Here is a 19,872-nt window from a genome sequence, read left to right on the forward strand (position 1 = left end):
TGCATTTGGACCATACAGATGAATCACACCAAAAAGGGGCAGAAATTACAGGGAGAGACAGAAATTGACCAGATCAGTCTTCCCCAGTGAAAAATGATCCTTGGGGCAGTTCTGAAAAGGCTTTGTATACACACACAACCAATTGACGTGGATTTGGGTTTGGAGTCAGATTTGTTTCAACACAGCAGCTTCATTTTTCTACATGTACAATTTTGGAAGTTACGGTACATGGATCCACCAGTGAATAAGGAAGGACTTGCCTGACAGAATATATACTTAAGGCATTCCTGTCATAGTGATTAGAAAATATGTCTGAAAAATGGGGGTCTTGATGATCCCCAGGGGATACAACAGCAAACAGAATGATGTGACAAAATGTGATGCAGCTCTGTGCCATGATGAATCACGTTGGACCATCGGCAAACTCAGCATGATGTAAAAGTAGTGAACATTTTTATTACCAGATGAGATGCTACTGGGAGAAGCAGAGTATAACAATGGGGCCTTGAGGATCCACAGAGGATGCATTGGCACACGATGTGATAAAATATACTGTAGTCTTGTGTTCCTGCAAGCTAGATTATCAGACTTATGATGACACAGAAATGATGATATGCATGGCATGATTTCATCACAAGAAAACTAATTATCTACTTGGTTGTCTCAACTGCTGCAGGATAACACAATCACACACATTTGCCTGAGGGTCCTTGTCTTTGCACCTCATTCTCAGGGGAAACATCACCCCAATTTGATGAGTTGGTCAATTTATCCATTTTTTAAAGGGATAAATTATTTCAAAAAGAAAAGAGGTGAAATGTTTTGGCCCTGCCTGCTCTCTTCATGCTCTGGAGATTCTGGAGATGCTTTCTGGGTGGCGTAGAATCACGAAAGGGCTGCTTCACTGCATGCAGAGAAGAAGTATCACTCAACAAAAAGATGACGAAAGGGATGAAGAAGATGAAAAAAGAGCCATTTACCATTAATGTATCAATGTCTTTTCCATTCAAAGCATTCTACAAAAGAAACAAACACATCAAATTCTATTCTGACTCAAAGACACCCAGGAACTCTCTGTCGGTGTCATCATTACCATCTTAGATACCTTTTACATGAATTGCTGCTTCCCTCCAGTTAGGAAACCCACATTTCTTATCCCAAAAGGGACTGCTTAGTCCAAAATCACATTTAAATTAACAGAGTTCTGAGACTTCTTTAACTTTTTCTTTCTCTTTTCAATTTTCTTCAACAGTCAAAATATGCATTGAGAAACCTGCGAAATAAAGGTTCTACCTAATTATGAACAGATAGAAGATTGCTTTAAAAAGAGGAGCTTCAACTGACATGGCACTTGGGAGAAAACACTCTTTTGAGAACATTGTCCTACATATCCACATCTCTTGCCTGAATTTATATTCACAGTAGTTCTAGAAGACAACCTTATGATGGAAAGTTTTTTTTTTAAATTTTGCTTCATGTAAACCCCCCCCCCCTTTTTACTTCCTCTGCCTCTTCCTCAGAACATTTGGGGTGGGGGTGGGGGAGAAAAAAAATCCCCAAATGATTTAGGCTATGCTTAGTCCTAAATCCTCCTTTTACAGTTCAATCCATCCCATCAAGGTTTGGGGACTGTTGGATGTGGGAATTTTTTAAAAAGTATTGCTGCATGCAAGACAGATATTTCCCATGGAAAAGAGAGAAGATGGTCAAAGAGCTACTTACAATTATTTCCAAGGTACATTCCTCACTCAGTCCATTCTGCAACGGAGACGAAGGGTATCAAAACTCTATTCTCACATGAGAAGATATATGACTCCTCCTACCATGCTATCTCTGCCATTTCACATGCCATAAAAATGAATTTCTTTATAAATCAAAACTACTTACCATCAATTCAGCCAGAGGACCATGTTTGAAGTGTTCCTTCTACAAAGAAATCAGGGGATCAGTTTTATTCTGATAACTATTATTAACTACAACTATACCATCACAGATAACTTCAATACCATACAGTAATATCATCTATATCTTTCATTCTCCAAATAGGAACTGTGCCTTTCTAATCACAGATTGAGTGATAAAACCTAAAAGACACATGAATCAACTGCAATCTGAGACTTGTTATTGTGAGCAAATAATTTTTGTAGGTTTTTTTTCTTAAAAGACACATGATTTTGTAGCTCTTCTAAAGGTTTCTTGATATCTTGTTTTAAGCTTTTCTCCTAAGCCAGAGGGAACGCCTGTGAAGCCAGATTCTTTCAACTTCCGACAATAGTCAAACCAATGCCTTTTTTAAAATGTTCCCAAGAATTCTTCCTGAAATGTCTGAAGATTCTTTGAGGAGAGTGAAGCTCAAGAGGGCTGATCAGATTATATCTAACAAGGATAACATAAAAGACATTCAAGAAATGAGAGAACTTAAGTGTGTATCTACTTACTATCAAGTTATATATCAGTTTATCACCATGTGACATTTTCTTAAGAACACTTAACATATTCTCCATGACGTTCTACAAAGAAGGAGAAAAAATTATCCTCTTTTATGGATTCCTACATAACTACGTTGTGCCAGTGCATGACATAAATATCTGGGTGGCTCTTGCCTTGGGCACTGCAGTCCATTAAAATAAACTGGTGAAGCCTTGAGGGCCATGGAGGATATTGGTGTGAATGGTCTCACATCATCAGAGAAGGTATGTAAAGCCAGATCAACCTTTTGAAGCAACCAAAGTCAAGGAAACCATGGCAGGGATTCCAGAAATTCCACTACATTTTTGTCAGATTTAGTAGCAGAATCTTGAAAGCCCACCCAAAGCCTTCATTACTCCTTTTTAAGGACAATGAAGTCAAGCTGGAGCTACATTGAGTCCTTTTCTCACCCAGTCTACATACCCAGAGCTGAACAAGCTTGATAATGATATGATGATACATTACATTTATGGGCTGCCCAACTCCCAGAGTGTCAACTAGGCATATATATCCTAATTTATGGGAAGTGATCATTTGGATGGTGGATTGCAAAATAGTTTCTAGGTTAAAGATCCTGGATTGTACATATACACTCTATGGAATCTTCTCAGAGTTTGGTTGTTTCCTTGAAGATATAATTATATTAGGAATAATAATAGCTACAACAATAATGGATAATCCCATGGACCCTTCCTCACTTTAGAGCATGCTGCAACAGTGCAGGTGGTAGGGGTACTTTATGGGGTATAGAGGTGCCTCAAGCTGTTTTATTCAAAACTCGCCCAAGATTTTAGCCTTGCCTCTTTTTTTTGATGCTTTGGGGACAATGGCGGTGATTGCTGAGGGTAGGAATAGAATCACAAAAGGGGTCTTTGATCACATGCAAAGAGAATATGTCATAAAGAAGACCAGAGGATAAACAAAGAGGCATTTACCAGAGAAGCAGCTGGTTTACACTCGCCTTCTAGGCAATTCTATAAATAAAACAAAAGGAATTACTACTACTTTGTCATCACAACACATGTGACTTCTACAACTGCATTTTCAACAATTTCAACTGGTCCTAATGACTGAGGCATTTCTTAACAATAATCCCACACAAGAAAAGTCATAAAATTTTATTTATTTTATTTTATTTGGTTTGTCAATTGCTTACAAGATAATAGGTATAAGTAAAACATAGTTATGAATACAAGGATACATATAAGAAAAATAAAAAATAAAAGAAACAATAGGACAGGGACGGTAGGCACGTTGGTGTACTTATGCATGTCCCCTACAGACCTCTTAGGAAAGGGGTGAGGTCAATAGTAGACAGTCTAAGGTTAAAGTTTTTGGGGTTTGGGGAAGAAACCACCGAGTCAGTAGAGTATTCCAGACATTGACCGCTCTGTTGCTGAAGTCGTATTTCCTGCAATCAAGTTTGGTGCGGTTTACCTTGAGTTTGTATCTATTGTGTGCTCTTGTGTTGTTATGGTTGAAGCTGAAGTACCGTATTTGCGGCGTATAAGACGACTGGGCGTATAAGACGAGCCCCAACATTTCCACTCAAAATATAGTTTTTGTTATATACGCAGTATAAGACGACCCCCCACTTGGAGGCATGCTTTTCAAGGCAAAAAGTGTCTCATACGCCGGCAAACACGGTAAGTTGTAACACTTGGGGTATTCTGGATATAATTCTTGATTGACACCCCCAACCCCTTTCCCCAAACTTACAAAGCCACCAAAATGCTTTAGAGAGGCAGCTCGCCTTTCTCAGGCTGGCACTCAATTCCTCTCCCTTTCTTTGTGACAGCCGCGTCGGCCATCGGACTCCAAGGGTGGGGATGGACAGCTGCCAACTCTCTCTGTGTGTGTGTGTGTGTGTGTGTGTGTGTGTGGTGTGGAGGGTAATTCCGGCTATCTCTGGCCTCCGCTCGGTTTTAAAGTCGCTTGGCCGGTTCCAAGTCGCGCGCGCTGGCCGGGAGACGCGGTGCCGGGTGGAAGCTCGGTGCAGGGAGGCAGATCTTTCTCTCTTAAGCGGGGAGGGGAGGAGGGGACAAGAGGAGGGACGGGACGGGACAGGGGGCGGGAGGAGGGCGCTCGCCTTCTTCCACCGCCCACCGGACCCTTTTCTTCCCAAGGGGACCCTGGAAAGCAGCTCGGGAGCCGGGTGGCCCTGCCCAGCGGGGTCCCATCAGGAACTTCCTGAGGACATCCCCCCGCCCCAAGCACAGCCCTCCCGGTCTTTCAAAGAGTGAGGGAGAAGCGGGAGGAGCAAATTGCCCCCCGCCCGCTGCCCAGAAGGAGGGGCGCCACAGTCCACCCCACCACCTTCTCCCCCCACTCCTGGGCCATTACGGGCTCGGGGCTGGCTGGGCGAAGCAGCCCGCCAGAGACCCTCCCGCTCCACCCCCACCCCACCTCCAGATTGGCCTCGCAAGCGCCCGAGCCGGGCGGAGGGTGGGTGGGTGGGTGGGAGGAGGAGGAAGAGAGACTTCGGCTGGGCTTGAAGGGGCTTCGTAAGTTGCGGAGCTCCGCCCCGTCGCTCTTGCACCAGTGACAATGTATTTACGGCGTATAAGACGACCCCCACTTGGAGGCATGTTTTTAGGGCAAAAAGTCGTCTTATACGCGCCGGCAATACGGTATTCATTGACAGGTAGGACATTGCAATGTATGATTTTATGTACTACACTTAGATTGGACTGAAGGCGGCGTAGTTCTAGGTTTTCTAGGTCTAGAATTTGAAGTCTGGTGGCATAAGGTATTCTGCAACGAGTAGAGGGGTGGAGAACTCTTCTTGTGAAATATTTCTGGACTTTCTCAACTGTATTAATATCAGATACGTAATGCGGGTTCCAGACTGATGAGCTGTATTCAAGTATTGGGCTAGCAAATGTTTTGTATGCTCTAGTTAGTAGTGTAATATTACCAGAGAAAAAGCTACGTAAGATTAGGTTAACAACTCTTAATGCCTTTTTGGCTATGTAGCTACAGTGGGCTTGAGCACTTAGATCATTAGAGATGATTACGCCAAGGTCCTTGACAGAGTTTGGATCATCAACAAGGTCTTGACTATTCAGCCTGTATTTTATTTTCTGATTATTTTTTTTTGCCAATATGTAGGACAGAGCATTTGTTTGTTGAGATTTGAAGTTGCCATTTGTTTGACCATTCTGATACATAGTCGAAGTCTTTTTGAAGGGTAGCAGTATTGTCTGTGGTGTTGAATAGCTAATAATCAGGTCAGTCATGTGGGTGACTCCATTTATGAATGTCACAACATGCTAGGCAGGCTCTATTGAGATCATATGTCATAAGTTAAGGACTATGTACGTGATGCTAGGACAAAAGAATAACAGAGGGACAATTTGGCACAATTTGCTAAATTTGGATAGGTATAATCCTAGTTAGCTTTTTTTTGTGCTTTGCCGACTTGTGGAAATATAAACTATTTGATCACTTTAGTACTTAATATATTATGAAAATACCAGAAATGCAGTTGTATTTGTAGCCAAGGTGAGAGATTTGCATGAAATTTCTACAACACTAAAAATCTGGACTAAGTAACCCAGAAAAAGGTTTAGACTTTGTTATAATTTTTGGGATCATTCGAAAAATCTCTCTTTTTGGCTTTCCCAACATTTCCTGGTAACCACAGAGAATATTCAAGAAGAATACTATTAAAAAAAAAGGCAGAAGATGAAGAAAGAGCTACTTACCGTTAATTTCTCAATTTCATTTGCATTGAAAGCATTCTACAAAGGAAACAAACACATCAAATTGTATTTTAACAGAAGATACCCATGACCTTTCTATCTACCCATGACCATCACTACCATCTTAAAAACCATTTATATAAATAAATTGCTGCTCTCCTCCACTTAGGAAACAACCATTCTTTTTTCAGAAAGTGAATCAAAAAAGAATTTGAATTGAATTCTAATTCTTAAAAACACTTCAACAACATGGCACTTGGAGTTCAACACCCTTTTCAGAGCATTGCCCTACATGTCCATATTTCATCCCTTACTCTAAATTTACTTTAGTTATACACCTATACAGGTAGTCCACAACTTACAACAGTTCATTTAGTGACTGTTCCAAATTACAACATCACTGAAAAAAGTGAGTTATGACCATTTTTCACACTTACGACCACTGCAGCATCCCTGTGGTCATGCGATCAAAATTCAGACATTTGGCAACTGATTCGTAGTTATGACGGTTGCAGTATCCCTGGGTCATGTGATCGCCTTTTGCAGCCTTCGGACACGCAAACTCAACAGGGAAACCAGGTTCACTTAGCAATCATGTTATTTATAACTACAGTGATGTACTTAACAAACAAATATGGCAAGAAAAGTCATAAAATGCGGCAAAACTCACTTAACTCAATTGTGGCCGAAAGTTGAGGACTACCTGTAGATGCAAGGTATCTTTTTTATGGAATGTTTTTTATTCTGCTTCACCTAGGCCCCCTCTCTGTCTTTTCCTGCTCCAATAAGTTCAAAGATATTTGTGTCTCCACCTAGATTGCTCTTCTTGATTTTCTGTGTAGCCATATGAGGACAAAGGGCTACTGAAATCCCTCAAGAGCATCTCATATCCTCTTCCAATTGCTACAAGAATGTCATCTCAGATTCAGAGCCTTTTCTGCTAGCTAGGAAAAAGGTTACAAATAGATCTAGGCCATCCTGAGTCCTAAACTGTTATTTAAGTTCCACACACACTCCTAGACACTCTCCAAACTTTGGAGGTGGGTGGAAGCGTGCAATATTTTTTAAGACTGAATATCAAAACTTTCATCATAAAATAACAATTTTCCTAAATAAGAAATCTTGGTGTATCGGCTAAATTTTGATGGGATTGAATCCAAAATGGTCTGCTTAAATGCATGGAAGAAAGATATTTCCCATGGAAAAGAGAGAACATGGTCATAGAATTACTTACGATCATTTTCATTGTATGTTCCTCACTCAGTGCATCCTACAATGGAAACAAAGGGTATCAGCTCAATTCTCACCTGACAATATATATGACTTCTCCAATGGTGCTACCTCTGCAATTTCATATAAAAATTAATCCTTTCCCTGTTCACAGAGGTCCTTTAATAGGCATACTGTTGTGGTTCGCTGGCAGCAGGTGCGGATGGCTGAAGTCTCGGAGAGCAAGGACTTGGATGAGGGGCCTGCGTGTGATGTAGGGATGGGGCCAGGACTATCAGGGAGTGGAGTGCTGCCTTCGGAGTTTGTGGAGGCTGGCAGCAGTGATGAAGAGCACCCCAAGGAGCCTGTGCCCAGTGCGCATGTGCGCGTAGGGCTGCTCGAAGGAAAGAGCAGCTGCAGCAACACAGGTGACTCGGGAGTAAGGCTGCAAGGTGATGGCCCCTCCCATAAGAGATAAAAGCCAGCTGAGAAACCGGAGTTCTTTGCAGGAAGCAAAGAAGTTCTTGCACTCAAGCCTTGTGGATGTTCGGACTATCTTGGTTTGTGTTTGGAGTTGGAGTTTGTTTTTAATATTTCTTGAAAACTTAATCTAGTGTTCTTGGCAGCCTTGCACAACCTTGGCAAGGCTTGTTCTTATCTGGGACAATTAGTTTTTAATAGCCTTTTAACTAAAGGAACGGAATTTGCAGAGAAGCACTAAAAGGTTTTGCTTTTACCTCTGCTGTTTGTTTCCTTGGAACAAGGTTTGGGTCAGAACACATACATGTCTCTTGGGATGAAAGACTGTGACTTCATGAAATACTTTGGATTGGATTGTTTGAAACAAATCTCTCATCCTGGATTTGCAAACATGACTCAATAAAGTAATGCCTTGAAAACGAGGGGATGAAATCCATTTTACCAGCAAAATTGCAAGTGATGCCAGTCGCAGCAACCGTTAGAGATAGAAACTTCTCATCCTCGGCACCTTTAAGTTATGTGGACTTCAACTCCCAGAATTCCCCAGACTGCATGCTTGGTAAACTCTAATAACTTCCTTTTATTGGCTGGGGAATTCAGGCATTGTAGTCTCCACACATCTTAAGGTTGCTGAATGCTGAGGTTAAGAAACAGTTCACTAGAGAAGAAAACTCTCCATAGGCCCCTTCTATTCAGAAGGGATAAATGTTTAATTTAAAGAGCTCAAATTCATGGCAGCATCTGTGAATTGGTGTTTGGTGAGTGTTGGTGGAAATAAGAAGCCATAGGTTGATGCTTTTTATCCTCCAGAAAACTGAATAATAAGGACTAGGATTACTCCAGGAAAGAGCAACAAGATAAACAACGAACTACTTACCATAACTTTTTCAACTATATTACGATTGTCATTTCCCTGTGAAGGAAATGAAGGGTATGATTGTGATCATCACATGATAATTCATAACAAGATGGCTTCGTCAACTGTTCCCTCTCTAGATATTAGCACATATGTAAATGGTTGCATTCTCCAAATAGGAAACCCATAGTTCTTACTAAAAGTGAGACGCCTCAGTGTTTTAGGTGGTGGAATAAAAATAAAACAGGTGCTTGTTCAGTTCAAAAAAGAATATGGGGAAAAAGGAAATAAAATATACTTACCGTGTTTCCACCTCCACCACCATTGAATATACTCTAAAATGGAAACAAAAGGATACCTTTATTATTATGGTGTGGCAGTATAATTATCGGGCGGGGGGGGGGAAGAGTCTCCAGAGAGCTATTATGGTCACATCTAAGAAGGACAACATAGAAAACATAGAAGAAATGAGACAAATTAAACGTGTATCTACTTACTATCAGTTTAGATACTCCTTTGCCACCATTGGCTTTCTTGATAATAGGTACTATCTTTTTTCCAATTGACTATAAGAAGAAGAAAAAACATTATGGACTCTGTCATAAGTCATTTTCATTGTGCAAATGCATGATACGTGCGGACCTTGCCTGGGCCACTGCAGCCCGTTAAAATAAACTGGTGAGCTCTTGAAGGTGATGGAGGATACTGATGTGAATGGCCTCACAACATCAGAGTAGGAATGCAGAGCCACATCAACCTTTGAGGGAGGCAGAATCAGGAAGGCTACAACAAGGGATTTCAGGAAAACTATCATAATACATATTAGCAGAATCTTGTCACTTTATTATTCCTTTTCAAGGAGAACAAAGTCAAGCTGGCTTTACAAAATAAATGGTGATAAAATTAAACCTGGGAAGGGAAATGAGGAAACAGGTCTCACTACGAAAATTGCATCTGACAGAAAGACCACTAGAGTCAACAATTTACCATTTTGCAGAGAGAAAAATTGCAATCAAGGAAAAGTAACTTTGGATAAACCCTCCCCATCGAAAAAGTGTCCCTTGGCGACAGTTCCAAAATATAAATTTCTCCCTTAGCTATTTGGTATAGTGCTATTTGAAACTGCTTTAAAAAGGAAAGTGAAAACAGATGAAATATTTTGGCCCTGTCTGCTCTGTTTCTGCTCTGGGGTCCCTGAAGATGCTTTCTGGAAAGTGTGAATTAACAAACAAGTGTTTTTGGGATGCAAAACAATATTACTCAGAAAAAGCAAAGAATTATGAACAAATGTATACTTACAATAAACGAAAAAATATTAATTTGATGTTCACCTATATTCTATAAGGGAAAAAAGACAATACTTTTCTTTATTATTTATTTTATTAATATTATACGTTATTTATATTATCGGCCCGTGATGAGTTAAGTGTTGCTGTCTCCTCCCTCTCGCAGTGCCTGGAAGCTGTTAGGGACTGGGTGGGGAGCACTGGGTTGAAACTAAACTCTTGCAAGACCAAGTGGCTCTGGGTTTGGGGTTCATTGGCTCAGGGAGAATTGCCACCTTTGGTCTTGGATGGGGTGGCACTACCACAACGACTCCTGCTCAAAGAGGAACTCTATCAGCGGGACTGGGGAACCCAGAGCGGGATGGAGCCCATCAAATGGCTCATGTGATCTGCTATTGTCGGGGGGGGAGAATCGGGGGTGTGATTTTTTTCTATTGTACTATATTAATTTATTTGATTCTTTTTGTTAGTTTGTATTGTTTTTTATTTTAAATATGGTTTTATATTCTGTAAGCTGCCTTGAGTCGCCATGGGCAAATAGACTGCAATATAAATTCAATAAATAAATAAAATAAATAAATGTTGAAAAGACATCACACATGAGTTCTCCAACTATGGCATCTGTACCATCTTTGACATCATATATATGAATGGCTTCATTCTACAGATGAGATACATGCATTTATAATCACAACAGGGACTGACAGAGCCCAAAAAGCACAAATGGGTAAATTGTGTTCTGAAACACTTGGTTTCATTTTCTTTTAAATACAATCTTCCCCGGTGCTAAACATCCTTGTGGGCAGTTCTGAAAAGGCCTTGTCCACACACACAACCAAATGAAGTGGCTTTGGAATTGTGGTCAGTGTTGTCATAATACAGAGATGCTTCATTACAGGCAGGAAATATATTATTCAAAGAAAAGGTAGAATACGAAGAAAGAGCTACTTACAATTAATTTTCCAATTTCTTTTGCAGTCAAAACATTCTACAAAGGGAAGAAGCATGTCAAATTCTATTCTGACTCAGACCCCCAGGACTTCTCTATTCCTGCCATCACTCCCTTTTTAGATAACATTTACATGCATTGCTGCTTCCCTCAACTTAGGAAACATACTTTTCTTATCACAACAGGGAATGCTTAGTCTAAAAAGCACATTTAAATTAATAGAGTTCTCAGGCATCTTTTTCCTTTTGTTCCACTTTTGTATTTTCTTCACATTTGTTATACACCTATACATCTAAGGTACCCTTATGATGGATGTTGTTATTTTATTCTGCTTCACATACCCCCCCTTCTACTTCCTCTGCTTCTTCCTCCACCAAATGAGTTCAAACATGAAATATAAACATTAAACATGCAGACTTATGTGAAAGAGGGCTACTGAAATCCTACAATAGCATCTCAAAGCCTCTTCTAATTGCTACAAGAATGTCAGCTGAGATTCAGAGCATTTTTCTGGCCAGAAAAAAAATATCCCCAAACGCTTTAGATCATCCTGAGTCCTAAAGCTGTTATTTTTCCACTCAAACCATTCCCTCCCATTAAGATTTGGGGATTGTTGGAGGTGGGGATTTTTTTTTTAAAAAAAAAGTGTATGATTGCATGCAAGACAGATATTTCCCATGGAAAAGAGAGAAGATGGTCAAAGAGCTACTTACAATTATTTCCAATGTAAGTTCCTTGCTCAGTTCTTTCTGCAGTGGAAACAAAGGTTGCTTTAAGCAGTTTAAAAAACAAATGTAAAGACAAGGCAAATGTTTTCATCCTATCTGCTGGGATTCTGCTCTCAAGATTCTGCAGATGCATAGCTGGCTCATCACAAGACGTGTCACAACACCCACACCCGAAGCCCTTATAAACAGAAGAACACTGACAGTGACATCCCCTAAACTCCGCTGAAGATGTTACCTAGCCTGCTAACAAAATGTTCAGAAACCAACCCACAAGCTTGGAGAACAAACCTTTACCCTCATCCTACACCTGAGCTACAGATATTCGCTACTATTGCAATGATTTAAGTACTAGGGGAACAAAAATGAAAGAGACCCTTGTTCAGATGCAAGAGGTTAAAGAAGGAAACAGAAGAAGACGAATCAAATCTACTTACTACCAATTCAGCCAGATGACCATGTTTGACAATTGCCGTCTACAAAGGAAACCAAGAAGATCAGTTCTGTTCTGATAACTATCAATAATTATTACTTATCACAGGTAACTTCAGTTCCATATATCAATGTCATCTATATATTGCGTTCTCCAGATAGAAGCTGTGCCTTTCTAATCACAGATGGAATGATAAAGACGCAAGAATTAATAGCATTCTGAGACATGTTAATGTTGTGAGAAAATAGCTTTTATGATTTGTTTTCTTTTTAAAAAATTATTGGGCAGCTTTTTGAAAGGTTTCCCGATATCCTCATTTAAACATTTCTCCTAAATTTAACTACAGGGAAGACCTGTGAAGCCAAGTCTCTTTCAACTTCAGACAATAGTCAAAGCAACACCATCCTTTCAATGTTTCCAAGAGCTTATAGCTTCCTGCTGGAATTCTTCCTGAAATGTCTGGAGATCCTTTGGTGGGAGTGAAGCTCAAGAGGTCTGATCATATCTAAGAAGGATAACATAGGACACATAAAAGAAATGAGATAATGTAAGTGTATATCTACTTACTATTAAGACATATATTACTTTATCACCATGTGATATTCCCTTTAAAAAGTATAATATCTTCTCCATGAGGTCCTACAAGAAAAGAGAAAAATCATTATCCTCTTTTATGGATCCCTTCGTAACTATGCTGTGCCAGTACATGGTATGAGCATCCAGGTGGGCCATTGCTGTTCATTAAACTGGGGAGGGTCATAGAGGATATTGATGTGAAGGACCTCACATCAGCAGAGAAAGTACATAAAGCCACATCAGCTCTTTGAGGTAGGCAAGGTCAAGGAAAGCCATGGCTGAGATTCCAGGAATGCCATTATATTGTTGTCAGTTTTAACCGCAGAATCTTATATCCCATCCAAAGCCTTCATTACTTCTTTTTAAGGACAAGAAAACCAATCTGGGGCTAGTCTGACTCCCTTTCTCACCCCTTCTACTTACACAGAGCTGAACAACCATTTTCTTCTCCTTCCCTATCTCAAGGCCAGAGCTAAATTTCCCTAGAAGCCATAACCCAGCCTGAATATTAAAACCCTCTTTGACCAGTCAGTCTTCCATTTGGGTGTAATTTTGACTTCATAGTTGAGTTGAAATCATTTCACATTTTGCAGAGAGAAAAACAACAAGTCGGGAAAAGAAATTTTGTAGGGACCCTTCCAATGTGAAACATTTCTCCTGGGGATAATTTCCATAGGGCCTAGATGACACATACAGCAAAGTGAAGAGGTATTAGGGTTTGGAGCCAGAGTTATATGGTTATAACAGCTGTAACTCCCAGAAGTCCCCAGCTACATGCTGGCTGGGGACTTCTGGGAATTGAAAGTCCGCACGTATTGAAGTTGCCAAGATTTAGAATCACCGACACTACTAATGGCAACAACAACAACAACAACAATGAACAATCGCACTAACCCTTCATCATTTTAGGGCTTTTACAGCAGTGCAATGGTGGGTGCGTTTTAAGGAGTAAAACAGCGCCTGAAACTGCTTTATCAAAACTGGCCCAAGATTTAGCCTTGACTTCTTCTTTTTTTCTTCAGGCTCTGGGGACAATGGTGATGGTTGCTGCGGTGGAAGTGCAGTCACAAAAGAGGTACTTCATGACATGGAAGGAGCGTATTTCAGAAGGAAAGAATGGAGGAACAAAGGTATTTACCTCAAAATCAGCCATTTGACACTCATCTTCCAAACAATTCTGCAAATAAAAGAGATTGCTTTTATTCTAACATGAAATCACATATGACTTCTCCAATCTGGCTTAGGACAGTTCTGTAGAAAACCACATTCCAGTTTGTGGCAAAACCAGCCCTAATGACTGAGCCGTTTATTGACAACTATCACAAAAAAGGTCATAAAACCAGGTCAGTCATGTGGGTGGTTATCACAACTTATGCCCCTTTTGGGCAGGCTATATTGAGGTCATAACTCAAGCTCTATTTGTACAGTATGTGATCCTAGGACAAAGGAATAACATGGCAACTGCATCAGCACAACTTTGTTTTAATCTTAGTGGCGGGTTGTTGTTTTTGGTGGTTTACTATATTGTGGAAATGCAGATTATTTGATCACCTTAGTACAGTGTTTAATATATTATGCAAACCCTAGAAATTCACTTGAATTTGTAGCCAAGACAAGAGGGTTACATGAAATTTATACAACACTAAAAATGTGGACTAAGTAATCCAGAGAAAGTTTTAGGCTTCATTATTATTTTTTGGATCATTTGAAAAATCCCTATTTCTCTTTTCCACATCGCCTGGTAAAACAGAGCCTGGAAAAGAAGATGAGGAAATGCACCACCTGACCAACAAAACTGCATTTGGACCACACAAGGTGAGTCACACCAAAAAGGGACAGAAATTACAGGGAGAGAAAGAAATCGCCCAGGGCAATCTTCCACAAGGGCAAAGATTCCTTGGGGACAGTTCTGAAAAGACATACAACCAAATGAATTTGGTTTGGGGGGTCAGTGTTCTTATAACACAGGGATGCTTCATTGCAGGCAAACAGTATATTACTCAAAAAAGAGGAAAAAAAGCAGAAAATGAAGAGCTACTCACTATTAATTTTTCAGTATCTTGTTCATTTAAAGCATTCTATAAAAGAATCAAGCACATCAAATGTTGTCACAATGAAAGTACCCAGCAGATTTCTAATCCATGCCATCGCTACCATCCTAGCTATCATTGACATGAATTTGTACTTCGCTCCACTTAGGAAACACACATTCCTTATGAAAACAAGAAGTGATTCTAAAAACAATTTGAATTAATGGTGTTGTTAGGGTTTCTTTTCCTTTTCCTTCCCTTTTGAATTTTCTTTGACCTTCACAGAATCAAAATATGCATTGAGGAACCTGAGGAATAATGGTTGAAACAGATAAGATTAGGAAACAGGATCTATACCAGACAGGGCACTTGGGGGTAGATGCTCTTTTGAGAACATTACCCTACATGTCCACATTCCGTTCCTTAATCGAGATTCACATTAGTTACACACCTAGACATCTTTATGTTGGAATGTTGTTTTTTTATGTACCCCTTTATGTACCCCTGTCTCTTCCTCCTCCAAATAAGTTCAAATGTGAAATATACTCATGATTATATATACAGAGTTGTGTCTCTATCTACATGCACTCTACTTGATTTTCAGTGTAGCCATGTGGGGAAAAGGAGCTGCTGAAATTCCACAATAGCATCTTATCTCCTCTTTCAACTTCTACAAGAATCTCAGCTCAGTTTCAGAGCATTTTCTGGCCAGAAAAGGGTTCAAAAAAGATTTAGGCCATCCTGAGTCCTAAAACCTTTATTTAAGTACTCAACACCCACAGCCATTCCCAAAACTTTGGAAGGGTTGGAAGTATACAATATTTATTAAGAATGGATATCATAGCTTTCATCATAAAACAAGATAACTCTCCCCCTAAATATAGAACCTTGCTATCATTCACTTCTTTGTATATGTCCGCTAAGTTCTGGTGAGGTAGAATCCCAAAAGGGTCTCTTAATTGCATGCAATAGAGATATTTCACAATGAAAGGGAAAAAGAGGGTCAAAGAGTTACTTACGATTATTTCCATTGTATCTTTCTCATTCAGTGCATCCTACAATGGAAACAAAGGGTATTAGATCAACTTTCTCATAGGATTGGTCCCCAGGCAGCATGCTTTAAGATGGGTGGATTCCAATCACTTCCCTTTCTGAGCTGGGGAATTCTGGGAGTTGTAGCCCACACATCTTAATATTGCTGAAGTTGAGATATACTTCACTAGAGGGGGGAAACTCTCCGCAGGCCCCCTCCTCCTGGCAACCATTCTTGAACCAAGTAATTCAAATCAAGTAACATATAAGATGCCGGGACCTATGATTCCAATGGGAATTAAATTAGGGAACGTTGTGACCACCTCCACACCTTCCAACTACACTTTTGAAAACCCATAGGTTGTGTGGCGCAAGGGAAGATAGGAGGAACCTTTCCCTGATGTTTTTCCCGCCTCCCTCTGGCCCCCGTGCCCAATCAGTTGGCAGCAAGACTGATGGTCTAGAACAGTGGTCGCCAACCGGTGGGCCGCGACCCACTGGTGGGCCACGAGAAAATTTTGGTGGGCCACAGAGAAATCTCACCCCCAGAGCAACCCCCCCCCAAAGCAATTAATACAGGCTGCGCAGAAACACAAGGCTGCGCTGCCCACATGGCCCGCTGGCACCCTCCCCGCCCACTCACTCCTTACCCAGCAAACTTGCCTGCTAAATTGCTATTTTTCCAACCATCAGCTGTAAGATTTAGATTAGCTAGGAAAGCAGGAAATGGCTGGATTTCTTGCTTTCTAGCTAGTCTTTAGATCTTCAGCTCTGCTTTTAAGCACAGCTGAACCTCCCTTAGGACTGAAGGTTCTATGATTCAGTGCAGACTCACGGCAAGCAAATTTTATGTGACAGACTGAGCTAGCTGATGGCAGATAGATAGATCACTGAATGATTCTGTGAGCAACTCAGTCTGCTTTGCCTGATTTTGGGTAAAAATTCCTCTTTATATAAAAAATTCAATAATTACATACATGGTGTGTTGTGAGTTAATATTGTGAGTTTGCTTGCAAGCAAATTTTATGCGACAGACTGAACTAGCCGATGGCAGATAAATAGATCACTGAATAAATGTGTGATTCTGTAAGCAACTCAATCTGCCTGCCCACTTTGTCTGATTTTGGGTAAAAGTTGCTCTTTTTTATAAAAAAAATTCTATATATATATATATATATATAAATATTTATAATATTTACATACCAGCCATGCCCAACCAGTCACATGACCACCAAGCCACACCCACAATTTAGGCCACGCCCACGTAACTTGTTAGTGGTCCCTGGGATTTAAAATTATGGGTTTGGTGGTCCCTGAGGTCCAAAAGGTTGGCGACCCCTGGTCTAGAAGCCATTGTCTGCTTTGGAACAAAGGCCAAAATCTGAAATCAGGGCTGGTTAGGGGATGCCGATTAAGGTGGGACTGGCCAGGAGGCACCGGCACTCAATGGGGAAGTCCTCTGCCTATCTGGACGAAGGGAGCTTCTGGGGCACATGCTGGAATGGGGAGCAGGGTGCAGTTTTGCTCGCAGTCTGTGGCTCCCTTTGTGGTATTTTTCTGAAGCTGATCAATTAAGCAGAGAAGTGATATGTTTAATTTAAAAATGGAAGAGCTGAAATTAATTGCAGTAACTATGAATTGGTGTTTGGTGAATGTGGGTGGAAACATGAATCCATAGGTTGCTGATAGTTGCTTTTTTAGCCTCCAGGAAATTCAATAATTGAGGACTGAGATTACTCAAAGAAAAGGGCTCTAGATAAGGAAAAAATTCTTGACAGTGAGAACAATTAATCAGTGGAACAATTTGCCTTCAGAAATAGTGGGTGCTCCATCACTGGAAGCCTTTAAGAAGAGATCGGACAGTAATTTGTCCGGAATGGTAGGGTCTCCTGCCATGAGCAGGGGTTGGACTAGATGACCTACAAGGTCCCTCCCGACTCTGTTATTCTGTATTTTGTACTTACTAGAACTTTGTTCATCATTTCATTGCCATTTTCCTACAAGGGAAATGAAAGGTATCAGTCTGATGCTCTCATAAAACCATATATGACTTCTCCAACTGTTCCATTACTAGACAGCACACATATGAATGGCCGCATTTTTCCAAATAGGAAACACACATTTCGTGCTACAGGAGGGAGCAAGCGACAGGGGCCAAATCCCCAAACTGGAATTAATGGTCTTCTCAGACCTTTTTTATCCTTCCTCTTTTTTTCAATAGGGGGATAGATATTTTCCCAAAGGCGAAAAAAATCAGGACATCCAGTATGATATAACTTACTTACCGTAGACTCTCCATCCGCATTATTCTTGTTATCCTGAGAAGAAAACAAGAAAACTTTAGGGCAGGACTCTTTAAACTTGGCAGCTTTAAAGACTTATGGACTTCAACTCCCAGAATTCCTCCTCCTGTCATGTTAGCTCAGGAAATCTGGGGGTTGAGGTCTACAAGTCTTAAACTTGCCAAGTTTGAAGGCCCTTGCTTTAGGGTTAGGGTTAGCTCCCTTAGATGTCTACAGCTTATAGTTACATATGCTACACAGACTAAGCACCAATGAAGCTCTGAATTTTGCTTTTGATTAAAAGACTAAGGACTCGTAGCCCTCTGCATTTTCAACTCCTTGATGAAGAAGTGTTAATTAAAAAATGGGGACAAGTTCAACAAAACACTTGTTTCAGCTGCAGGCACCCCAGCTGAAAGGTTGTTGCAATTTGCAACCCACAAAATTTAGCCTTACCTGCTGTGCAGAAAGAGTAAAAGTCAAAGCAAAGGTTAAAAGGAGACGCATCTCCTTGGTTGCTCTTCAGCTCCCACTGTTCCTTGGCGTTCTTCTAAGTGACTTTATTCAGCTCCACTGGCACATTTTAATATCTTAATCCTTAGGCCTCATTGCCCAAACCCAAAGCCTTTATTGTTACTTTATTTACAAGGAAATGTTAAGCTTCCATTGCATCATGCACTGTTATTCCATCGTCCATGCTCAAAGTGAAACTAAGAAGCAGAACTTGTGTCTCTGCCCTCTGTGGAGTCTTAACATCGTGCAGGTAACACATCTTCCTGTAATTTTTCCATAGCAAATTGGCTAAAAGAGTGGTCCACACATGGAAGCCACATGGCTGAAAGACTTTGGAGATTCTAAGACCCCCAGGTCATGGTTGTCCCAAAGGGGCTTTTTCAAGAGGCAAAACTGGACTTTCTTGGTTTTTCTTTGAAGACGTTTTGCTTCTCATCCAAGAAGTTTCTTCAACTCTCAGAGAAGCTAAATTGGATGAGAAGCGAAACATCTTCAAAGAAAAGCAGAAAGTCCAATTTTGCCTCTTGAAAGATCACCTTTGGATACATGGCTGAAAGTGCCCCACGACCTTGGGCAGGGGGTTGGACTAGATGACCTACAAGGTCCCTTCCAACTCTGAGTATCTGTTATCTGTTACCTGTATCTGCCTGATCCTACTCCAACATTTAACACCTTGACCTCTTATTTTTTATTGTACCTTGAATACAGTTCTGGTTCTGAGGTAAATCAGATTAAAAATAATTAATCAGCCCAGCATGGAATCACAGTTGATCACCTTCTTTAAATGTTTTGCCCGACTGACGGGACTTACTCCATGTCTACCAAGCATTGGAAGAGGGCTCATCTTCCTCAATTGGCAACTTTGGTGCAATTTTTTTTTAAAAGCCAAGCCATCACTTGAGACCTTCAAGAAGAGATTGGACTGCCATTTGTCAGAAATGGTGTAGGGTCTCCCGCTTGGGTGGGGGGGTTGGACTAGATGACCTATAAAGTCTCTTCCAACACATTATCTATTATCTGTTATATCTAATCTCTCCACTTGCATCTTCTGGCTAGGAAGAAAGAGGGAAACATTCTCTCAAAGTTCTCCACAGAAAATGATAAGACCAACAAGAGTTATTTTGACCATTAGTAGGCACTTCATATTTATTCTATCGGGATTCTTCAGACATATTCTTCAGATATTATTAAATGGGGTTTCAATCTCTACTAGGAATTGAACGCATGGACAATTGCCTTATAAATGACCATGTACAGCACATTTGTTTAAGGAGTCTATCCACGTTCTGGTGCTCAGCCTCGTAACAGAGAGTGCGAAACTTTCAAAA

The 19,872-nt window shown here is 40.5% G+C and overlaps 1 protein-coding gene across 4 annotated transcripts; it reads right to left on the reverse strand.

Annotated features, from left to right (window-relative positions):
• Nucleotides 1–450: 450 nt before the first annotated feature.
• On the reverse strand, nt 451–18,600 carry LOC113425831 (uncharacterized). 4 transcript variants are annotated; one of them, XM_087971238.1, is made up of 21 exons: nt 18,488–18,600; nt 18,035–18,067; nt 17,714–17,746; nt 15,737–15,772; nt 14,730–14,765; nt 13,826–13,864; nt 12,679–12,750; nt 12,116–12,154; nt 11,667–11,702; nt 10,957–10,992; nt 10,018–10,056; nt 9,216–9,284; nt 9,021–9,053; nt 8,740–8,775; nt 7,408–7,443; nt 6,177–6,212; nt 3,405–3,443; nt 2,439–2,510; nt 1,888–1,926; nt 1,723–1,758; nt 451–1,016 (listed from the first exon to the last, which is right to left on the reverse strand). In XM_087971238.1, exons 1-21 carry the CDS (start codon nt 18,536–18,538, stop codon nt 798–800), a joined length of 1,065 nt encoding a protein of 354 aa, XP_087827364.1. In that variant the 5' UTR covers nt 18,539–18,600; the 3' UTR covers nt 451–797. The 4 variants fall into 4 exon arrangements, with proteins under 4 accessions (XP_087827364.1, XP_087827367.1, XP_087827365.1 ...); XM_087971241.1 differs by having other exon boundaries at nt 18,031–18,067; nt 18,488–18,591; XM_087971239.1 differs by lacking the exon at nt 8,740–8,775.
• Nucleotides 18,601–19,872: the final 1,272 nt, after the last annotated feature.

The sequence above is a fragment of the Notechis scutatus genome, chromosome 8, assembly GCF_049901735.1.
Source record: "Notechis scutatus isolate UNSWTSFEM ecotype Mainland chromosome 8, rNotScu1.2, whole genome shotgun sequence".
In the NCBI taxonomy this organism is placed as follows: domain Eukaryota; kingdom Metazoa; phylum Chordata; class Lepidosauria; order Squamata; family Elapidae; genus Notechis; species Notechis scutatus.

Bases quoted from the DNA above. Each gene is read 5' to 3' on its own strand.
- LOC113425831 (XM_087971238.1), bottom strand. From the start codon at position 18,538: ATGCGTCTCCTTTTAACCTTTGCTTTGACTTTTACTCTTTCTGCACAG. The intron at 10,993-11,666 runs GTAAGTAGCTCT...TTCCCTTTGTAG, and splicing joins AACTTACATTGGAAATAATT to AATGTTTTGACTGCAAAAGA. The intron at 3,444-6,176 runs GTAAGTAGCTCT...TTTTATTTATAG, and splicing joins ATGAAATTGAGAAATTAACG to AATTGCCTAGAAGGCGAGTG.